We start from the raw sequence: 17,213 nt of genomic DNA, 5'->3' as shown, positions 1-17,213 counted from the left end.
CGCCATTCCAGCCAATACGGACGGCAGCCATCATGCCAACACAAACATGATGGAACAATGTTTGTTTTGGTCCCCCCCTCCAACTCCCCCAAGATCCCCCGGGGCGGCATGCAGGAACTGGTCCAAGACGTAGACGGCAGATCAGTGCGTGCCGAGTTGCCTCTTTGTCGCCCAATGGCTGGCATTTGCCTGATCTTTTCGATGCCGAATTGACCAATCAACAGAACCGCCTGCACCGGATATAGAAATGCCGTTTCGCAACCCAGGAGCCTATTCGGCCTGTGACTGTGAAACTTCCCGTGCACCAGGCTATCGAAAGTCAACCTTCATGGCTGACGCCCCCATGGCTTTGGGCGCTTGCTTGTGTTGTGTATTGGAGGCAGCCATGAACGCTGCATTCCAGTGGTATAAGAGACCAGAAGTCTGAGCAAGTTTTCTACACCTCTCATCTCTGAGCAAGTTTTTCTATACCCCTGATCCATCAACCAGCACTCTACTCCCCTTTCGTTGGACTGAAGATCATCCCATATCTACATACCCACCCATCACCATGAAGTCCTTCCAGATCCTAGCCACGGCCGCCGCCGCCGCCCTGGCCAGCGCCAAGACCATCCGCATCGACAGCGGCCCCCAGCTCGTCTTCAAGCCCGACAACATCACCGCCGAGATGGGCGACATGCTCGAGTTCCACTTCTACTCCAAGAACCACAGCGTGGCCCAGGGCGACTTCGCCAACGCCTGCCAGCCCGTCAAGACGGCCGGCTTCTTCTCCGGCTACGTCCCCGTCTCGGGCACCAGCGAGTCTGTAAGTGTTTCTTCCTTTTAGCTTTCTCGGATGTGAGAAAGAGGTCGTCGTTGGGCGGTCAACTTGGCCCCCCTTTTCGATAGAGAGAGACACTTTACTAACCACCCCTTTCCCATCAAACAGGAAGAAGTCTTCACCGTCATGGTCAACGACACCAAGCCCATCTGGTTCTACTGCACCCAAAAGACCCACTGCAAGGGCGGCATGGTCGGCGTCGTCAACGCCCCCAGGGCAAGACCCTCGACGACTACAAAAAGGCCGCGGCCGCCACTGACGGCACCGCCGGCGCCGCCGCCATGGTCTTCGGCGGCACCATGTCCAAGGGGTCCATGTCGATGCCCGGCGGCTCGTCGATGAACTCGACCGAGGGCAGCGACGGCAATAAGAACGCCGCCGACGGCGGGGTCCGGGCTACGAGTGCCGGCGTCTTAGCTGCCGTGGCCGGCTTGGCGGTGCTGGGAGGTATGATGTAAACGTAATCAAAAGGGGAAACGACGTCTGTTACGAGGTCTTGGTAGTTATGGATTTTCAGGAAATGAGAAAATGAATATACTATTTCAAGTCTACCTGCCTTCCGCAACCGTGATGAATGAAACAAAGCCGGGGCACGGGAGCAGCTCTATATGTAGCAAATGAGCGCTTGACCGTGTAGTATTTCTAATAGCGCAACGTTCGTAGGAAGTTGAAAGAGATACTCATTCCTCTTTCGCGTGAAGTTCAGCCGAGAGACAAGATTGACATACTAGTATGAAGTGTGTTGTTCAAACATAGGACAGCTCCGGGACACTGATCCGAAGGGCTCGGTCTGGTAAACGTCAAGACTAAGAACACAAAAGAAACGGCCACAGCATTTAAGGAATAGGATTGAGGAATCCGAGTTTGTGGTATTAGGTGAGAGTCTGCGGCATCCTATCTAAACATCTAATGCCGACGGGCGTGTTAACAATTTCAAATCACCACCATGAGAAAGCAAACCCACGCATCCCCCGTCTCAGACGACATCTGTGAAGTCTAAGCTTCCTAGAAACCAGTTCTACTGATACTCTCGCAACAAGTCCCAACAATCTTGGACGCCCACCGGTCTTCTTGACTCTTCCGACATGTTAGGTATCGAGTTGGGTAGGTGATGATGCAACGTCGCATCGTTGCGTGAGGAGACCCGTAGAAGGCATTGGGTGCCAGCACTTAGTGCTTAGCAGCCTCCTTATGGACGTCGGCAGAGGTGTTGTGCTTCTGCTCGTCGACCTTGTCGCCGACGGCGTCCTTGGCAGCGGAGAGACGGGTGGTGACGCTAGCGTTGCCGTCCTTGGCGACCTCCTTGTTGGCCTCCTTGGAACCGGTGGAGACGGCTCCTGTGATGGGATGGTCAGCAAGTGTGTTGGGTGAAAACGTGGGCAGGTATACTACTTGCCTTGGACGGTCTCGGAGACGTAGTTGGCGGTGTTCTTAATGGTATCCATGTTGTTGTTTGGGGTTTGTTGTTGGCGGCTGTTGCGGCGGTGTTGACGAGGATGTAGGATGGCGTTTAAGAAGCTGGACGTCCGACTGGGAGTGCTACGACGGTGAGATCTGGCTCGGGGGTGTCGTTGCTAAAGGCGAAGCCTGAATGATGCGGGAAAGTAACAGCTGGTTGGTGGTGTGTGGAATGAAGATTTTGATGATGTTGATGATGAATTGAGTTGTGCAACTGTGAAGCTCGGAGGGCTGCGTTGTGATGGGAGGTAGCAATGTTCATATGATGGTTCATGGTGGGAGAGGGCGATATATATACCTAGCTGTAGGACAAAGGTCTGTTTGTTGATGGACGCTGAATGGTCAATGGTCACATGCGAGGACTGCCTAGGTCCGATTGCGTTGGGTGGGCAGACCACGCCAAAGCCCGGTGCAATCGACCTCGACGATGCAAGCAGCAGCAGCAACAAGAAGGAAGCTGCAGCTAGGTTGCGACCCTGGAAGCCGCGCCATTGGGCGAAGATAGTACGGTTGGTATGCACCTGGGCTGGAACTTACATGAGGCTAGTCGCGAGAAGGCGCACTCGCGCTGGACGTGGTGGGGGAAAAAGCAACCTGGATGGGGAAGCCGAGGCACGCCACAGGCGTAATGGCAATCGCGATTCCCACAAAGGAACGCGATCGATGAGGTCACTCTGTTCCAAACGCCATCGCGCTTACATTCCAAGCCCAGGCTGCTCACAAAGGTGCGGATGCCCCTGCCTGGAGTCCGTCTTGGACCCCTCAAGTGCTAGGCTGGGAATCATGTAAGCGCCCTCTTTCCTCACGAAGGCTCGGCCAAGTCTCGGCCACGTGCTCTGCCTTAGTGCTCCAACTACCAAACGAACCATTGGGAAGCTACGAATAGACCAAGGTACGGAGGACTCGAGGGGAAGGAGGGTATGCTGAAGCATACATGCTTCCTCGGAGGCCATCGTCGGACGCTGGATCTCAGCAAGTACGTGGTGGCCATTACCATTTCCAAACCTTACAAAGGTTTTGCGTTTGCAATTGGGGGAGGGTCGGACTCGTTGAGAAGAGCAACTGCATATGAGCAACAACCAGAGTGTTGGGGGGTTGTCCATTGCGGCGGCAGCATTGGCAGGTGCATGTGGCCAGTGGTAGTCCAAGCAGCCTGTGCCATAGCAGCAGACAATGCCAATTGATGGAATGGCTCAAGTGACGGCTCATGGGCGGAGCCTCTAGCGCTGACTTCATGGTCTTAGCCAGGCCCCCAAAGTTCCGTGAGCGAGTTCTGGACTTCCAAAGAATAAGGGGCAGTGACGTCATGACGATGGCGCCGGTGATTGGTAGGACGCATGGCCTCTACGATAACATCATCCCGCCTTTAGCCGAGGTACGTAATTGGCATTGGATTCAACCGCCTTTGTCTGGACAGGTTGTTGTCAATGGATGCGATGATGACCATGCATCGTTCATCATGTAGTCTAACAACACCAATGATCACCTGGGCTGCGTGAGTATGTAAAATTATGTATCCTACCACACGCACGCATTTCTGCATGTGGCATTCCAATGATAGCCAGACTGGAGTTACAATCAGTGTATTCCCCACTCATGGCCCGTATTGACCGCCTTTGGTGTGTATCATTCTATAGCCCTCCTTCTGGATAATATGTTGACTACGTAGAAGCTGTTCTGAGATGACCACTTCTTGAGAGTGACTTCAAGAATGGTGGGAATGAGATAGGTTGTGTCGTGTTAGCCACCTCGACAGTCGGCCGGCCTTAATGGCATATCTCCATATCTCCGCATCGGAAGCGGAACGGCTATGAGAAAAAGGCAATCAATTAAAATGATATAGACCTGGTCAAGATCCCATGCGGGGGCGAAACGTAGATGTGATCTCCTCTTCACAGCTAATATTCACCTTGAATTTGGAAGATAGGGCAGACTGAGCCACGATGCCTGCGAACAAGAGTGCGGACGAGGCGTTGGCTGCCTTGAAAAGCGACACATCTAAAACGCTTGGACTCACAGTAGGCAAGCACACGGGAGTCGAACCCGGGACGTATATCCCAAGAGCAGGTATACACACAAGACTCCAGCTCCACCGTGATTGATGAGAGCGATAGACTGACACGAGATGTAAGATGCACATTCGCCGCCGGAGATCATGTACCCAGCCGCCTCTCCGGACAAGACGTACCTCATCATGTGCCTGGACCTCGACGCCCCCTTCAAGTCGCTGCCCATCCTCGGCCCCATCTGGCACTGGAGTCAGTCGGGCGTGAAGCTCTCCTCCACGTCGCCGCCCGGGAAACTGGAGTGGACCGAGCCACCCGTGGTAAACTACATCGGACCCGCGCCTCCGCCGGGCGCCGCGCCGCATCGCTACGTCTTCTTCTTGTACGAACAGCCGGCGGGCTTCGATGCCATGGCCCACGCGCCGGCGAAGGGCAAGGAGGTAGGGGTCAAGCCGCGCATGTGGTTCAGCTTGGACGATTGGGCGGCCAAGGTTGGGTTGGGGGAGGTGCTGGCGCTGAACTACTTCACCAGCAATTAGGAGGGAGACTTGCACTGAAACAAGAATGATAATTGAAGTTACTAGATTGATATCGTCTGGAATACGAGATCAATACCTTCCTACCTAAAGCATACCTGGGTGTAAGAAAAGATTGACCACAATTGCTCTGTTACCCCTGAGAAAACGTGCATCAGTTAATAAAAACGGAAGGTGCTTCTTTCGGTTTGAGTTCGTGATAGCTCCCCTGCACCTGCAGTTTTGCCATGACCTGACACGCTAACCCAACGAAATGAGGGGGATCACGTGTAAGTCACGTGAAGGCCACAATCGACCTCAATCAATCGTGCAATTCACCTTGGGATGGCCAATTGCCTTGACAGTATTACGAAAACAAATGTATAACGTATTGCCAGTGCTCAGCTATCGTGACAATGGTGTAGTGTGGTTGTGAGTACCCCAATTGCCTGTGATGGATGCATTCAATGTTGCTATCCTTATTAACACCAACGAATAGGTCTACTCGGCAAGCAACAATTATCACGCCAGGACAGTAGTTGCGCTTGTACCCGCCTCGGGCTGTGTAGGACTATATATCACATACCATGGAGGAGAATAAGGTGGAGGGAAAGAAGCCGCAGGTTGGCGGTGCGATGTCATTGAAGCTTGAGGATTTCAATCTGGCAGGCACGCCGAAGGCCGAGAGCAGTGCCTCAGGAAGCGCACCAAGGGAGCTTATGAGTGCATCCAACTCGCAGCCCCGGATGCCTTACACCCCTCAATTTTCTGCGGCTACAGAGATGATTCTTAAGCGGATCCGAGGAGAACCGACCAGCTTCAACAACGCCGTCTCGCCTGCTTCAGCCGCGGGTGTCAGCCAGTCTACCTACGAGGACGCGAAGCGACGTCTCGTTATGAGCATGAACACCACTCTCACATTACCCATGCCATCATCATCAGCATCTCCAGCGCCTGCGCCTACACCCAGTCTTTACTCACACAGCACCGCCGCTTCGAGACCACCATCTGGAAACACCTCAAAACCTGCACCAACTCCCAAAGGCGCCAACAAGCGAGGCAAAGCCCAGAAGGGAGGCAAGCGCAAGAAGGTGAAGGGCGAAAAGGGCGAAGAAGACGATTCCTCAAGCCTCAGCGAGCTGTCCGACATGGAGGACGACGGCGCGCCTCCGGATCCGGCCGTACTTACTATGACCAAGTCCGGCCGCCAGGTACAGAAACCGACCCAATTTACCCCGGCGCAGGCGGCAGCGGCATCGAAGAAGAAGCACTACGGCAAGCGCACGCCCGAACAGGCCCTTTGCAAGGTCTGTACTCGTGGTCTGAGCCCGGCCTCGAACCAGATCGTCTTCTGCGACGGCTGCAACGTCTGCTGGCACCAGCTCTGCCACGACCCCTATATCGACGATGAATTCGTTAGCGACGAGAGTCGATCGTGGTTCTGTCGGGGCTGCAGCGCGAAGAAGGAGAAGCAGTTGGCGAAGAAAAAGTCGGTGAACGGGTTCAAAGGAGTCAGTTGGGCAAACAAGAGTGCCGAGCAGGTGAGTAGGGTCGTACTACATAGTTGCGGAAGAAGACTGGCTTACGCGACGCGTCACAGAAACGAAACCATCTTTCCAGTTTACAACCTGCTCAACTCGTCAATATGGTCATGTACGCCCTCGAGCTACACCCCGACCTCCCCATCTTCCCAGCGGTTCAGGGCGTCAAACGTGGGATGGCTGGGCCCGCCCCATTATTACCCAACGGAGGAGGTGGACCTGTGGCCTTCGGGGCGGCGCAGAATAAAAACCAGATCAATTCGGAACAGGCGAGGAGGGAGGGCTCGGAAGACTCGCTCCCACCTTCCTGGCCAAAGGTAGGACAAGGAGTGCTGAAGGGCATCCAGCAGGTAGAGAAGGACATGCAGGACGAGAACGACTTCGAGGCGTTCAGCGAAGCGGTGTACGATGCGACGGGCAAGAAGATCAAGGAAAACGGAAAGGCCATAGATCAAGGCGAGCCTGCATGAAGGAGCAGCATTTCCCATCTTCATGCCAAGTGTGTAGCTTGGTAGCCGTCTCCGCTCAAACAGTAGCTATCATGCACTGTAACATTTCAATAGCAATTATTTGGTACATAGTCTTAATCGCTGCAAGTACACTACAATTTTACACATTTGTGTTGGAGATATCGAGTGGTGAACTAGCCTGTAGCCGCTGCTGCCTCCGAGGAGGAACATATTAGTATGCCATTCAGATAAAGCGAAAAGGCCAAGAGAGATCTTATGAATGGCCTCATAAAAATGATATGTTCCAAATATTGAACATAAATTGTTCATCATGACCTGAGCGATTGCTCCTTTTATTGAACATTGACCGCAGAATGCCCGAACCTTTCAGGGGCAATGTATTCACCAAGCGAGTAGCGCTATTGCGCGTCGCCGGGGCCTGTTGATCGCATAAAGGCATATCTATGGATACAGCCGATAGTAGCAGCTGCGATAAGGATGGGTGGGCCCTGGCCTGTTCCAGGTAGGTACTTGAACCCGTCCCTTGAAACAGCATGCAGCCCATCCCATTCCATCAACAACTTCAAGATCTATCATTTATCAAAACGTTTATCTAGTTGCATCATTAGGATTGGCATAGACTTAGCAAGATGATGCTGCGTGCATTTACCGCGGCCTTATGCGCGCCCGGCGTCATCGGCGCCATCTTCGCCCAGGGAGAGCAGCAGCAGCAGGCGCCGCTGTTGGCTGCAGCCGACGACTCCATGGCTGGCGCTAAGGTCGTCACCCACGAAGCTCATCCCCACCATAGCTTGAGCTTCACTGCGCACTCTGTCGACGACGCCACAACATCCAGTAGCGATGACAAAACGCCCAATATCCTGGACGTGTGCCCGGGTGCCACGAATGGATACACCGGATATCTCAACTCGGGCAGCAAGCACTTCTACTTTGCCTACTTCGAATCCCGAGCCAGTCCCAAGGATGACCCGTTGGTTATGTGGATCAATGGCGGCCCAGGCTGCTCCAGCATGACCGGCCTGCTCATGGAGCTGGGCCCCTGTGCCATCGACGACGGAGGAGAGTCGGCACACGAGAACAAGGACAGCTGGATCAATGCCGCCAACGTCTTTTCTTGGACCAGCCAATTGGTGTGGGCTTCTCCTACTCCGATAACAGCTCTGAGCACGCCAGAGGGACCTTTGCTGCCAGCGAGGACATCTACGCCTTCATGCAACTATGGTACAAGGCGTTCCCCGACTCCCGGTCGCTTCCGTTCTCGATTGCCGGCGAAAGTTACGGCGGCCACTACATCCCCGTCTTTGCCAGCCACATCAACGACATGAACAAGATCTCCCCTCCCGAGCTTCAAATCCCTCTGGAGTCGGTCCTGATTGGAAATGGCATCTTTGCCGACACGGTGCAGGCCTCATCATCCTACGATATCTCGTGCACCAATGTCACAGGCATTGGCCCCATCCTCAAAGATGGCCCTTGCAAGAAAATGGCAGCTTCCGTTCCACGATGCGAATACTTGATGAAAGCATGCGAAGACTACCCAGACCCTATTGTGTGCAAGGGCGCCTATGATTTCTGTGGCTCGGAGCTCCAGAACCCTTATTTCCACTCGGGCAGAAACTTCTATGATGTTTCCAAGCCCTGCGTGGGCCCGCTGTGCTACCCCATCATGAAGTCCATCACGACGTTCTTGCGACGTGACAACGTTCGCAAGGCATTCGGTGTCAACCCAGACACCCCCAAGTTCGAGGCCTGCAGCGACAAGGTGGGAGACGAGTTCCGAAGAGTGAATGACGGACTTATCGACACACGACCGTTCGTGGCAAGACTGTTGCACTCTGATATTCGTGTGCTCATCTATGTCGGCACTTATGATTGGATTTGCAACTTCGTCGGCAACGAGCGTGTCTTCGGTTCGTTGCCTTGGAAGGGCCTGGCAGATTTCCGATACCAGCAAGAGAACAACAAGCAAGTATGGGAGGGCGGCCTTTGGTGGGAAAGTGGCATGCTACGCTACGTACGCATCAACGGTGCCGGACACATGGTGCCGTTCGACAAGCCGAAGCACGCTATCAACATGTTCAGCGCTTGGCTCAACAAGAAGCCGCTGGTCTGAGCAGGGGCCGAAGCACGCTATCAACATGTTCAGCGCTTGGCTCAACAAGAAGCCGCTGGTCTGAGCAGGGGCCGAATGGGACAACCGCCCACTTGCTCTTTCATGGGGACTCAAAGCACACGACTGAGTTTTCGTTACGGCAGCATGACTGCTAGCAGATTTACCAAGAAGACAAGACTAGCGGTAATAACAGAATAGAACCTCAAACATCATACCCAATTTCCGAGGCCCAAATCCAACCAGCAGGGGGCTGTGGCGCCAGTGACAACATTGATCATCGCGAAACGGCTTGGGATCTTGAGGTAATGCACGCAAACCCGTATGTCGCATCGTACTGTGGGATCATGTTAACGACCAGTCACATCATTGAATCGTCAGAGTGTGATGTTCGAGGGGTACAGTAACAATTTAGAGTTGTCGCGTCGTCTAGCACGAAGCATTCATGAACAATTCCATCAACTAGTATCATGGAGATTTGCAAAACGGACAATATGGCAACGGTATTCACGACTCGTACCCTTCACTAACAGGCTTTTACACTGGGTCTCGAGAAGGATTGCATCGCGATGCAGTATTCGATTATGATCCGACGACGTGTGAGGTGCGGGTATTAGAGTTCCCCTTCATCATTAAGCTTGGCACTCCCGAGAAACCCGCCCGTTACCGTGGTGGCCCGTCCCGGCTAACAGTTCGCAGGGCATCTTGCGCAACAATTGGATACGGGGCGACCTCCTCCATGTTAGAGCGTGCCGCATCGATGAGATTTCGTCACATATCTACGCTAACAGCTTCTAGCACAAGGCACACTTGCTGGGAATGCTGTACGTCGGACAGCTACCTCTAACGATTACGTGACAACTCCAACTCGCCACCATGTTGGATATAAGATGTTGGGAAATGCCGGATCAATATCCAGCTTTTTCTGTATCCTTCATCATCCCCATCAGACAATCCTCTGCAACATCTATCTAGTCCCCCCCTTATCTCAACACTGACTGTCACTTTGACCAAACATCCCAAAGACGGAAACGACAGCAATGCGTGTCAGCACCGCCAACGTCCTCCTGCTCCTCACCGTAGGTAGCATAGGCGTCGTCATCCCCCGGAATGAGACCGCGGCCTTGAACCTGATGGCCCGGCAGGACAAGCCACCTGCCGAGGCGTCGGCCAAGAGCCACGAGTCCAGTGCCGCGTCAGCGGAGGCCACTACCTCCTCCTCCCACGGGGACCAGTGCGGCCTCGCCCGAAACCAAGCCGCCTGCCGCGCAGTCGGCCAAGAGCCACGAGTCTAGCGCTGCCTCCTCCGCCGCCTCCGCCGCTTCGGAGACTACTCCTCCTCCCGCCGGGACCAGCGCCGCGTCGCCCGAGACCACCAAGCCGCCTGCCGAGGCGAGTGCGAAGAGCCACGAGTCTAGCGTTAGCGCCGCTGCTCCTGAGACGACTCCTCCCCCCCGCCGAGACTAGTGCTGCGTCACCCGAGACCAAACCGCCTGCTGAGCAGTCGGCAAAGAGCCACGAGTCCAGTGTCAGCGCCGCCGCTCCGGAGACTACGCCCCCTCCCGCCGAGACCAGCGCCGCGTCGCCCGGAGACAAAACCACCCGCCGAGCAAAGCGCGAAGAGTCACGAGTCTAGCTCTGCGGCCCCGGAAACTGCCTCCCCTCCTCCTGCCGAGACTAGTGCTGCATCGCCCCAGACTGCATCCCCGAAACCACCCCTGCCGCGACCAGTGCCGCATCTCCGGAGACCAAGCCGCCCGCCGAGCAATCGGCCAAGAGCCACGAGAGCAGCGCCGCTGCACCCGCGACAACCCCAGCTCCTGAAACCACCCCTGTCGGGACCAGTGCTGCATCACCCGAGACCGCCTCCCCCGAAACCACCCCCGCCCCTGCCCCCGTGACCACCGAGACTCCCGCTCCGGTCAAGTCCACGTATGGTGCGCAACAGCCCTCAGGGACGTCTGAGGTGTCTCCCGTGCAGACCACGACCACGGAGGCCTCGCCCGCTCCTGCCCCAACGCAAACGTACGGCTCATCCAACAACGCGCGGATGTTGCGGGTGGCGAGAAACATCACGGTGGCGTAAAGAAATACAACATCACATGAACAAATCCACACTATTATATATACCCCAACGCGCCTTGGCGAGAGCCTCAAGTTCCCCCTGTCGCCGTGTTATTACCCTTACAACCTCCATATATGAGCCCCTTGTTCTTTTAATCCACCCTTCGGCTGCCTCGGGAAAAAGTTCTTGTCACAAACTCACGCCATGTGTCTCATTTACATATTACATCTTCGGTCATTCAAGAGCCCCTTTGGGAAGCATCCAATCAATTTCTGCCACACGCTATGGTGGAGATGAGGGGGTGCGGAAAGGGGTGTTTTGGTGGTTGAGATTACCAGTCGTTCACTACTCTATACATAGGCTACCACTTATATATACTTAATAATATGAAATATTGCTTATGAAGTAATTGGGCACTCTGCTTTATCGTCGTGCTTGAGGGAAATGGTTTGAAATGATTTGGACATTGCTCGCTAGTCGAAAAAGGTACGACGCTTCTAACCCACTGCCAAGTTGCAAAAATAGATACATGAAATCCAAACAACCAAATGTAATGTTCGCTGTTTGCACTGCTCAAGAAGACTGTGCCTTCCATTCGCCCGGCTTTACTCCTCTGAACACACTTTTGCCGATTCCTGTGCCGTGCTGTCCGTCATGGCTTCATCACTCATCATCATAAGTATGGGTAAAAGGAAGCGACAAATACAGCGGTGCCGGTGGCGAGAGACAACATGCCGCGCGCCAAGCCGCGATGAAACGGAAATAGAGAGACCTTTGCCCTCTACTATATCCGGTAAAGTACAATGTAGATCAACAGCAAGTTGAAAGGATGCAGGATGTAGTTTTCCACAGGCATGTCGGTGAAATTGAGGCCCGTGTAGTGTGATATAGGTGTGACGGGATATCCCTTGTTTAGACGCTCTTCCGCGTCGACCGGCTGTTCTTGCCGTCGGTGCCGCGCATCTTCTTGGTGCCGGCGGCCTTCTTGCCGGGCTTGCGGGTGACGGTGCCGACGACCTTGTCGGCGGCGCCCTCGATCTTGTCGCCGAGGTGCGGCTTGCGCTTGTGGTGGGTGTTGGGCGCGCGACGCGGCGCCAGACTTGGTCACGCCGCCGCCGCTACGCTTCGTCGTGGTGGTGGTCTTGGTGGTGGTAGAGGTCTTGTTGTTCTGGCGCTTGCGCTCGGGGGTCGTCGAGACGGCGGAGTGGACGCGGGGCTTGGAGTTGCCTGTCGTGGAGCGGGTGGAGGCCATTTTTTAGGGGAGGTTACTGTATGTAAAAGGTGCTGCGCGGCGCTGAAGCTTAATGGTGCTGTAGTGGGGTTTGGGGGTTTCGGGAGTAGATGCGATGGGATTTTGGCGTCACGTTTGGTACTTTTACTTTTGTAATATGAAGATGAAAAGAAACTGAAATAAAGGTATAGGCAGGAAGAGAAGCGGTTTATGGAATAATAGGAAATTACAATCAGTAAATTCTCCTTTGCGAAAAACCTGATTGATATTGTTTGTGTTCTTCTTTTCGCGACGGGGGACGGGGGAGCGCATGATGAAACTGGGCCCCCCGTCGCGTTGCTTGCGTGTTATCGAGATCTGGGCCTTATGACGTAGCAGCTACAGCGCTGGGCCTGGGGGTGTTGTAGGGAGGTCGATGCGCTATTGGCCGCCAGTACACTGATCCGCTGGCGGGGTGGGTGTGCTGGAAAAGCACACACCAACAGTCAACCAACACGTCTGTCCATCTGTAATTACTTCACGTTCAAATATCAGATACAATAACGGTCATCAAATCGAATAATAGCACTGGCATAAGTCGTTATTCAATTGTTCATGTGTTCATTCGTGTTGTCAGGCCCGAGTCGTCCCAGCAAGGTTGACAATGTCAACCCCATCAGTTTCACCCCCAAATCCGGTCATTCTACATCTCATCAGGAAACATGGAAATTAGTTGCTCCGGGTGATTGAACCAGCGCCGCTGGTAATCTAACATGCCGAGTTTTGGATTCCCTCGCTTCTGCCGCGGCGGTGCCATCTCCCTTGTCGGCCACAACATCAGCAACCGGCACGCGAGGCGCGGCTTGATCCCCTTCTTTGGCCACTCGCTGGTAGGCCCGAATTCCTCTTCTAGGGTCGCCTTCCTGATTCCGTCCAGCGGCGGCTGGTCCTCCCCTTGTACCTGGTACGCCTTCCCCTTGGCGAAGAAGTAGACGTCGTGGGTCTTGTCCCTGTAGAATATGGTGGTCACGCTGTTGCACAACAGGTAGAAGGTGCACTCCTCCTGCAGCCACCGCCCCGAGACTTCGTTCCCGGACAGCAGCGCGCCGCGGTTGCGGCAGAACGCGTGCAGGATCTTGCCGCCGAAGAACTCGAGCCACGTGTCCCAGCGCGGCGGCGCCCGGGCTATCTTTGCTTCGAAGATCTTGCCGTGCAGGTCTGGCTCGTACTCAAACGCCAGGTGCCTAGCGGCGTCCACCGTTGGAGGCGAGAGGAACTTGATGATGTCCGCGAAGCTGCTGTCGTAGCTCCATTTCTTGCTCATGTCTGGCCGGATGCAGACCAGGTCATGGCCTTGGTTGATGAGCAGCTTGACCTTGTGCGTCCCGACCTGGATGCTGAGGGGCACGCGTCCGTAAATCGGACTCAAGTTGCTTCTGATGTAACGGTTCCATATCTTCAAGGCCTCTTGGCTGATCCGCCAGAACTTCGTACCCCCACGAAAGACGGTTGCGTGGCCCTCCGTCCAAGAGGGCACCTTCTTGCGCTGATTCTCGTGGCCAGGTGCAGTTAGGGTCACGCTTCGAGTCGCCTTGCACTCTCTGACGGCTCGATGCTTGAGTATGAACTGCTTTCGCTCGTCACCACCCTTCAGCTCAAGCATCGGGATGGCTCGAAAGAAGATGATATGACTCAAAGGATAATCGAAGATCTCGTTGATGCCTGTGTCTTTGCAGAGCGATTTCGACGCGTCGATACAGGACCCGATCATATTAACATGGTCCTGGATGGTGTATTCCCAGATCTGGTAGCGAACCTTCTTGGGAAGGTTGCTGAAATTGGGGAATGCCATTGCGATTGGCGGCCGATGGAATTGACTTGGGCATGTGCAGGATGGGCTTCTTTCTCAACACTGAGATCAACTTCAATTTGGCATTGAATTGGATAACGATGACTCACCCGAAGCTTTCCTCACAAGACTGGAAGGACTATTCAATGTTGTATCTGTGTGGGGGTGTATTAGGTAGGTACGTTGGACAAGTGACTGGCTGCCAGCGAAGCTTGTTGCTTCCTTTGTGATATTTGGAGCACTTTGTCTCCGCGACTGTGCAGACTACCCAAGGTTGACAATACTTCTTTTTAGTTGCAAGTACTTGTAACACACGTTGAAATGATGTTATTATTGCAATGGTAGAATGCTCAGATTGGGTTTTCAATTTTCAAATGCTCAACATACTGCTGGCGGCTTTCAGTCTCTCAACACTCCCCCAAACGGATTCAACCTGACCTAACGCGAAATGAAAGGCCAGGCAAGACCATCTTGTTACGCGCCAGCCGGTAGAGACATACCATCATCAGCCTCTACCGAAACCCCGAAAACCGCCAGCCTGCCAGGAAAATAAAGAGGGAGTGCGGGGCGAGACATCGTGGCTTGTTTCGTATTGCAGCGACCTTGTCTTACATCAATTCTACCAGCGTCCGGTGCCCGCGAGCCGGTTTGTACCCCATGGCATTGGCAGAACGAATATAATTGTTCGTGTTCCCCTCCACGCGGCGCTTCCATGCAGGTTCAAGCTTCTCGGGCGCACTGGGGGATGCAAAATTGTCCTGCCAGACCCTCCTGAACACCTTGAACATCCCACCGCAGCCACCAGGCCTCTATATCCATAGCCCAGTTGACTTTCTCCTCGGTAATTTCTATCTTACTCCCAGGTCACTATTGGTCTTCCCCTGAAACTTCCCGTATCAGCTCTCGGCCCCTGGAGTGCATTTTGTTACCCAGTCCAATGTACAATGACGATGCCTTCCACCGCTGTAATTCCTACAAACTGGGACATCTTCCTTCTAGAAGATACGGGTACTTTGAAACCGATGCACTGTTAACGTAACTGTAGGGCTGTTGTTGAGTTTGACATGGTGCGAGAAGTAATGGGCATATTTGCCACACAGATAGAGCAAATGAGCATAAACCCCACACATCAAAATTATCAAAACATCTACGAAAGAGATACTCAGTGTGATGGCTTCATCTAATATTGTGTGTATCCCTCCGAGAACACTCTACGGGTTCGATCCATTGCTGGTGCCTTGTCGATTGTTGCTCGTCACATACATGGGGTCAGGCAAAGTACTTAACACAGGCAAGCATCCAGTGCCCGAAATCTTTTTGAACTAAATGGCTCCCTCATATTCTATGTTAATGGCAATATGATCTCTATCTACCACAGCAGACCGTCTCGCCATTAACGACACAACTTAGTCCCGAGATTCGCAACAGCAATGCCGACATCCCGAGCACAACCAACACCCTGTTACAATTCCTCGTCACCCTTTTCCTTACCTGTGCCGCCCTCGGCACCTCGACGCGCGGCGGCGGTGACTGGTCCAAGTCCTGTACATCAGCCTCCATGAATGTAAGGGGGCCCTCCAGGCCAACCACATTGTGCCTCCTATTGGAACCCCCTGGATCTGCAGTGTGCTGACCGTGAACCATTGCTATGATCTCAACGACAATGATGTGATCCACACGAAAGACGAGTTGTTGTTACACTTATAGCCCTGTATTTTCTTTCCCTCTCTATATCTTTTCTTTCGACCGCCCGCCATCTGTCAAATCTTTACCCTAAAATGGCAACTTCGGTGACCACTTTTAGGGCTGTAAGATCGACAACGGCGACCATACCATGCGGTGCCAACGCAGAGATGTAGACAGCAAGACTGGGTCGCGCCATGTCAACGTCAACGACTATCTGCGCGGCTTCGACAACAAGGCCACCAAGTGTAAACCCTACAAGGTCGCTGCCAGACGCAACGTGAGCTGAACAGGTGCTGCACACCGATGGTTATTTGCGGGCCGGGGGACTAAGGATATGGCGATCTACCGCCTTCCTCGTTAGATCGAGAAATATACACTGACGTGCTTGGTTGATATAAATAACAGCAATAGAGCTTTAACTGGGATACACTTGAGGGAGATCCCAGAGGATGGATATGCTTCCCCTGAACTTACCGTATAACCACCTCAAGTCTTTTTGTTGTCCCTGAATACATGTGGTCAATCCGTGCGGATTTTTTTTTTGACTTTTTTATTCTTTTATTTTTCGACTTATACTAGCGTAGGCTAATAGAAATAAATAACTTAAAACCGAGTAACGTGGTTTACTACTACGCGACGCATATCACTTAGCGACGCACTTAAATTTAATTTTAATATAATTAAACTTTAACGCGTAATATTTTTTATAATTATAATGTTTAATTAATTTTAAAAAAGATCGAATAGTTTTAATAATTTAAGCGATATAAAACGGAGCGAATTAAATAAACTAAAGAGTAGTAGTAAAAGTTTATAATATACTCGAATTAATTTTACATTATCGAATTTACAGCCGAACTTTAAAACGCGAAATCCGACCGAAACAACGTAAACTAAATTTAATTAAAAAAGAGGTACTTCGTAAGTATATAATTAATCTAAATATTTAAAGGATGCCTCCCGATTTCGCTAATGTAAAAAATATAGCTAATTTCCTCACCGCGTCGCGCGGCGGCGACCGCGTCGGCAAGCACTGGGTCAGGCGCTTTATCGACCGCAACCCGGACCTAAAAATTAAAATAAATCGTCGGTACGATTATTAAAAGGCTCTTTACGAGGATTTTAAAGTTATTTCCGGCTGGTTTACGCTAGTCGCGAATATAAAGGCGAAATACGAGATCGTTAACGAAAATATTTAAAATTTCGACGAAACCGGCTTTATAATAAATATAATTAAATTAATACTCGTCGTAATACGCGCTAAGCGGCGTAAAAAAGTAAAGTCGGTTTAGATTAATAATTAAAAATAAACAACGGCGATTAAATATATTAATTCGTAAGGCTAGTGTATTCCGCCGTTTTTAATCGTTTAAAGTTAATATCACCTCGCGAACTAGTCCCGCGAAACCGATTTACCGGGCGACTAGGTAATTAAGCCGATTTTTAATAATTAAACTAATAACGAAATAAGCTTAAACTAGAT

The 17,213-nt window shown here is 52.6% G+C and overlaps 9 protein-coding genes across 9 annotated transcripts; 6 read left to right on the top strand and 3 right to left on the bottom strand.

Annotated features, from left to right (window-relative positions):
* Positions 1–550: 550 nt before the first annotated feature.
* Positions 551–1,278, top strand: PG997_006767 (uncharacterized protein; the record flags this gene model as incomplete). The annotated part of the gene is given in 3 exon segments (XM_066811082.1): positions 551–805; positions 929–1,021; positions 1,036–1,278. The coding sequence occupies 3 exon segments, from the start codon at positions 551–553 to the stop codon at positions 1,276–1,278; spliced, it is 591 nt and encodes a 196-aa protein (XP_066670005.1).
* A 712-nt stretch (positions 1,279–1,990) lies between these two features.
* Positions 1,991–2,265, bottom strand: PG997_006766 (glucose-repressible protein grg1 domain-containing protein; the record flags this gene model as incomplete). The annotated part of the gene is made up of 2 exons (XM_066811081.1): positions 1,991–2,157; positions 2,217–2,265. 2 exons carry the CDS (start codon positions 2,263–2,265, stop codon positions 1,991–1,993), a joined length of 216 nt encoding a protein of 71 aa, XP_066670004.1.
* A 1,956-nt stretch (positions 2,266–4,221) lies between these two features.
* Positions 4,222–4,823, top strand: PG997_006765 (PEBP-like protein; the record flags this gene model as incomplete). The annotated part of the gene is made up of 2 exons (XM_066811080.1): positions 4,222–4,345; positions 4,411–4,823. The coding sequence occupies 2 exons, from the start codon at positions 4,222–4,224 to the stop codon at positions 4,821–4,823; spliced, it is 537 nt and encodes a 178-aa protein (XP_066670003.1).
* Positions 4,824–5,386: 563 nt separating this feature from the next.
* PG997_006764 (uncharacterized protein) lies at positions 5,387–6,810 on the top strand (the record flags this gene model as incomplete). Its single annotated transcript, XM_066811079.1, has 2 exons — positions 5,387–6,340; positions 6,364–6,810. The coding sequence occupies 2 exons, from the start codon at positions 5,387–5,389 to the stop codon at positions 6,808–6,810; spliced, it is 1,401 nt and encodes a 466-aa protein (XP_066670002.1).
* Positions 6,811–7,439: 629 nt separating this feature from the next.
* On the top strand, positions 7,440–8,923 carry PG997_006763 (Alpha/Beta hydrolase protein; the record flags this gene model as incomplete). Its single annotated transcript, XM_066811078.1, has 2 exons — positions 7,440–7,942; positions 7,984–8,923. 2 exons carry the CDS (start codon positions 7,440–7,442, stop codon positions 8,921–8,923), a joined length of 1,443 nt encoding a protein of 480 aa, XP_066670001.1.
* A 1,037-nt stretch (positions 8,924–9,960) lies between these two features.
* Positions 9,961–11,006, top strand: PG997_006762 (uncharacterized protein; the record flags this gene model as incomplete). The annotated part of the gene is made up of 3 exons (XM_066811077.1): positions 9,961–10,115; positions 10,156–10,316; positions 10,618–11,006. 3 exons carry the CDS (start codon positions 9,961–9,963, stop codon positions 11,004–11,006), a joined length of 705 nt encoding a protein of 234 aa, XP_066670000.1.
* Positions 11,007–11,769: 763 nt separating this feature from the next.
* On the bottom strand, positions 11,770–12,237 carry PG997_006761 (uncharacterized protein; the record flags this gene model as incomplete). The annotated part of the gene is made up of 1 exon (XM_066811076.1): positions 11,770–12,237. One exon carries the CDS (start codon positions 12,235–12,237, stop codon positions 11,770–11,772), a length of 468 nt encoding a protein of 155 aa, XP_066669999.1.
* Positions 12,238–12,898: 661 nt separating this feature from the next.
* On the bottom strand, positions 12,899–14,047 carry PG997_006760 (uncharacterized protein; the record flags this gene model as incomplete). Its single annotated transcript, XM_066811075.1, has 1 exon — positions 12,899–14,047. The coding sequence occupies one exon, from the start codon at positions 14,045–14,047 to the stop codon at positions 12,899–12,901; it is 1,149 nt and encodes a 382-aa protein (XP_066669998.1).
* Positions 14,048–15,307: 1,260 nt separating this feature from the next.
* On the top strand, positions 15,308–16,016 carry PG997_006759 (uncharacterized protein; the record flags this gene model as incomplete). The annotated part of the gene is made up of 3 exons (XM_066811074.1): positions 15,308–15,322; positions 15,426–15,608; positions 15,849–16,016. The coding sequence occupies 3 exons, from the start codon at positions 15,308–15,310 to the stop codon at positions 16,014–16,016; spliced, it is 366 nt and encodes a 121-aa protein (XP_066669997.1).
* Between the last annotated feature and the right edge of the window lie 1,197 nt (positions 16,017–17,213).

This window comes from Apiospora hydei (assembly GCF_038363865.1).
Source record: "Apiospora hydei strain CBS 114990 chromosome Unknown utg000005l_segment0_segment0, whole genome shotgun sequence".
NCBI classification, from domain to species: domain Eukaryota; kingdom Fungi; phylum Ascomycota; class Sordariomycetes; order Amphisphaeriales; family Apiosporaceae; genus Apiospora; species Apiospora hydei.
This window is presented reverse-complemented; position numbering and strand designations above follow the sequence as displayed.